The 5036-nt window shown below is 43.1% G+C and overlaps 1 protein-coding gene across 1 annotated transcript; it reads right to left on the minus strand.

The window, feature by feature from the left end:
• Positions 1–3212: 3212 nt before the first annotated feature.
• LOC308308605 (actin, cytoplasmic 1-like) lies at positions 3213–4334 on the minus strand (the record flags this gene model as incomplete). Its single annotated transcript, XM_080754034.1, has 1 exon — positions 3213–4334. One exon carries the CDS (start codon positions 4332–4334, stop codon positions 3213–3215), a length of 1122 nt encoding a protein of 373 aa, XP_080610160.1.
• Between the last annotated feature and the right edge of the window lie 702 nt (positions 4335–5036).

Raw genomic sequence — 5036 nt, forward strand, 5'->3', positions numbered from 1 at the left:
TCATGAGTTTTAACTTCTTGAAAGGGCCCAAGACGCAGCCATTCCTCCAGTGGAATGTGCTAGCAAACTTTCAGGGGCCTGCTGCTCCTCACTGGAGTATGCCCAACACCATAGCTTCCACTATCCAGTGGGAGATTCGTTGCTTATTATGGGCTTGCCAGTATGCAGCAGTGTTGATTTCGTTGACTAAAACTATGACGAAAAATGTTTGTCGACTGCATTTTTTTCACTGACGAAAACTAAATAAAAACGAAATAAAAACTAAGCTGTGATGACTAAAACTAAGACTAAATATATTGTCAATTTTCGTCAAGAAAATAAAAACTAGACTAAAACTTTAGGGAGGGACTAGTGGAGAAGAGAGTAATTTTATGTTTGGTTGGTCTCAGGTGTTGCGTGCTCAGATCTACAAGCTCACAACGCGCCGCGCTGCGACGCGTTGTGAGCTTGTAGATCGGCTATTTTCAGCACACAACTAAGAGTAAAATCAGCCATTACAATGTCATCAAGGCCTGCCAAAACACATTTCAGTTCAACTGTAGATTTAGCCGAAAAAGCTTTTCATATTTAGTCGACTAAAATTAGACTAAAACTAAAACTATTCAGGTGACTAAATTATGACTAAAACTAAATTACATTTTATTCAAAAGACTATGACTAAAACTAAATCAAAATTTGCTGTCAAAAACAACACTGGTATGCAGCAAACAACTGGGCTTTATTACTTTATTATTTTATGGGCTTTATTTAAGTTATCCTCTGTGAACTGATAAAACATGGATGACACTGACTAGCTTTGTTGATGCCAGCGTCAGCAGCAGTGCTGTCCTCATTGATAGTATCTTCATATCTGGTCCAATGGTTCAAACAGTAGTTGAGAAAATGCCTTTAACACAAAGGATAAGTCCCACGATAGGACCAGAGGTTTAGATATTATCATCTATAAGAAAGGTCAGCAGAGGCTGCATTTTATGTGCAGACTGAGACAGTATAATATGGATAAAAGTCTAATGGTACTCTTTTTAACCCTTCGTTTTGTTCTACAGTGTAGAATTTCAATCACTTAAGCCAGTGGTTCTCAGCCTTTTCAGGCCGTGACCCCAAAAATAACCATATTCATGGGGACCCCCCCACCCCGATGAGCACTAACAGTTGAGGAATTACATTTTGTATAACACGGTTCTGTTGTGAAAATAGCAGATCTACATGCTCACAACGACATGTTAAGTTAATCATCTGAGGACCCTCCAAAATAATCTGGGGACCCCCCACAGGTTGAGAACCACTGACTATATGCACACTCCACAACAATGTCCACTAGAGGGCGGGAAAACACACTGCAGACGAATGAAAGATGGGCCAAGCTTGAACTATATACAGTAGATCACTGGTTCCCAACCTGTGGTTTGGGACCCCCAGGGGGGTCCCCAAATTATTTTGGGGGTCCCCAGATGATTAACTTAATGTGTATCATTGTTTTCTCACTCAACAGGAATCAAAAAGTGCATAGAGGGTATCTGAAAATTTCTAAAGTGACAATTTAAGGACTTTTTAATACCTCTAAAATGACAAATTAAACATTGGGCTCACAATGCGAGGCATTGTGAGCATGTAGATCTGTTATTTTCACAATAAAACTGTGTTATACAAAATGTAATGCCTCAACTCTTAGTGCTCGTCAGGGTGGGGGGTCCCCAGTTAGAATATGATTATTTTGGGGATCGCGGCCTGAAAATGTTGAGAACCACTGCTATAGATCACTGGTTCAAACAGTGGGTCGAGACTCGAGACCTATGCATGTGTGGGTCCTGGAGAAATCTTTATGGGTCCCTTTATTTTTTGGTTTCCTAGATTTAGTTTTTAATTATTATTTCAAAACATAAAAAAAAAAGAAAGAAAAAACATTCCCAAAAGAGCTAAGTTTTTTTATGGATGAAAAAATGGATTCAATTCTTTTTTTCTATAATTTCACGAAAGAAATTCCATAAATTAGAAAACAAACGTTTAAGTAGCGAAAATAGCCGATCTACAAGCTCACAACAGCATAGTGCGAAGTGACACACTGTGAGCTTGTGAATCTGCTATTTCACTATAGTTTGGGTCCCGGGCAAAAGTCTAATTTCTCTTTTGTATCTTGAGCTAACAAGTTTGGGAACCACTGCTCTAGATGACTTTCAGTGTCCACTGCCTTTTAAGAACTAGAAAGTTGCTCAGTTGTAGATGAGGTGGAACATTTAAGCATATTCCTACAATTTTATACAGATGGGAGTATAACCTAAATACTTGGGGGACTTGGGACGTTTACTTTCAAAGTGATGCTTGAATGTCTTGGGGTCAGGTCATTGTACGTACGGTATGTATTTATGTACGCTGTCCAAGGAGACAAAGTAACCTTGAACCTTGCCCTTGTTGTATGCCCATATATGGAGCACCCTGATGTCATCGGTATATGCCCATATATAGACATGCCCCTTTTGAGCCCATTCAGAGCTGATTGATTTGTTTGAGCCTAATGCCGTGATGACACATTGAGGTTAGACAACACACTCTAGGTAGCTGCATTGGGAACTCCTTATATGGTTATGGCTGTGTCATAGTGAAGAACCCCTTGAATGAACGACTTCAAATTTGACATCTGCATCACAGAGGACCAGTGGGAGTGATGTGGTGGGAAGTCCTTCTATCAATAAATCCGCAAATCCCCATATATGGAGTACACTGATATATTTGGGCATGGCTGACGGCATAGATAAAAAATGGATACAGACAGAGATCGAGGTCTATTGATTAATGTTTTTATTACAGTGTGGCTCCATAGGGTTAGGGTTAGACGGCTAGCCATAGCCGTTTATAAGATGTGTTAATCATTATGATGTCAGAGATCCACATGGCATATCCATGCATCGGCGTGGCTCCCATGTGGGATAATGTCTGTGCAACATTTATTTGTTGTTTTTTTATTTTGGTCCTGTTGTTTTTTTGGTTTTTTTTTTTTTTTTTTTTTTTTTTATGTTTCTTTTTTTTACTTACTTATATGCAGTCACATGTCTCTCCATATTTAGGCATCACCATTATGATGTCAGATATCAAACATGGGAGAATATGCCGTTATTGGACCACATCTTGTTTGTTCAGAGTCAAGCGGTTTCCCGTATGAGAATGTGCGGTGTGTTGTACATCATGGTTTTGCACAAAGTCCTTGGGAAGTTTGTTTAGAAGCATTTGCGGTGGACGATGGAGGGGCCGGACTCATCGTATTCCTGCTTGCTGATCCACATCTGCTGGAAGGTGGACAGGGAAGCCAAGATAGAACCTCCAATCCAGACAGAGTACTTACGCTCTGGCTGAGCAATGATCTTGATCTTCATGGTGGACGGGGCCAGGGATGTGATCTCCTTGTGCATCCTGTCAGCAATGCCTGGGTACATGGTGGAACCTCCAGACAACACAGTGTTGCTGTACAGGTCCTTACGGATATCAATATCACACTTCATGATGCTGTTGTAGGTGGTCTCATGGATACCACAGGACTCCATACCGAGGTCGCGAGGCTGGAAGAGGACCTCTGGGCAACGGAACCTCTCATTGCCGATGGTGATGACCTGTCCATCGGGCAGCTCATATCTCCTCTCCATGGTGGAAGAAGCCTTGCCCATCTCCTGCTCGAAATCCCGGGCGACATAGCACAGCTTCTCCTTGATGTCACGCACGATTTCCCTCTCGGCTGTGGTGGTGAAGCTATAACCACGCTCTGTCAGGATCTTCATGAGGTAGTCTGTGAGGTCACGGCCAGCCAGATTCAGACGCAGGATGGCATGGGGCAGGGCATAGCCCTCGTAGATGGGCACTACGTGGGTCACACCGTCACCCGAGTCCATGACAATACCGGTGGTACGCCCAGAGCTATACAGGGACAGCACGGCCTGGATGGAAACGTACATGTCGGGGGTGTTAAAAGTCTCGAACATGATCTGGGTCATCTTCTCCCTATTGGCTTTGGGGTTCATGGGGGCCTCTGTGAGCAGGACAGGGTGCTCCTCAGGGGCAACTCTCAGCTCGTTGTAGAATGTGTGGTGCCAGATCTTCTCCATGTCATCCCAGTTGGTGACAATCCCGTGCTCGATGGGGTACTTCAGTGTTAGGATACCTCTCTTGCTCTGGGCTTCGTCACCAATATAGGTTTCTTTCTTGCACATACCCAGCATCACTCCCTGATGCCTGGGCCGACCCACGATGGAGGGGAAGACAGAACGAGGGGCATCGTCTCCTGCAAATCCAGCTTTGCACATACCAGATCCATTGTCAAAAACCAGCGCTGCGATTTCATTCTCCATGACTAAACCTTGGTGGGGCAGATTTCACTTTCTGATAAGAGTATTTGGACAAATGATAGCATGCAAAGTTTTCCTGTTGCCTTTATATGATTTTTGTTGTGATGTCACCGTGACGTGATGTAATGTACTAGATGTCCATAGTTGGTCGTTGCAGTACTCATCATCAGTATGATGTCAGTCATCTCCATATTTAGGCATGGCAGTAGAGGATATCCATATTTGGAAAGTGCATCGAAGGCATGGGGGGGAAACAAGTAAATGCTCATATGGAGATCCTTAACCTAAAATGTGTGTGACCCGTCGTGCGTGCGTGTGTCTGTAGTTCACGAACTATGGGTATACCGGTCTATGGAGATCCGCCAGAACTGCTGATCCGTCCAATATGCCCATATTGGTCAGTATATGGGCATATTCTGATGACATCAGGGATCTCCATATACCGGTATGGGCATTAAATGGTCATGGACACACTGTGACACATACGTACATAGATATCCTTATGTGCATAAAAGGTACACAGGCAGGCAGTCATACAGATACAGAGATCTCCATGTATGGGCATAATTAAACGGGACACAGACAGACATTGTACAACAGGTACTCTGACCATGAGTACAACAGGTGCATAACTGGGTGGGGAAAGAATTCCCAACATGAATCGTTCCTGACTTTGCATCGTTTCAGTCAGACTTTGCATCGTTC

The sequence above is a fragment of the Nannobrachium achirus genome (assembly GCF_963921795.1).
Source record: "Nannobrachium achirus genome assembly, chromosome: 23".
Lineage (NCBI taxonomy): Eukaryota > Metazoa > Chordata > Actinopteri > Myctophiformes > Myctophidae > Nannobrachium > Nannobrachium achirus.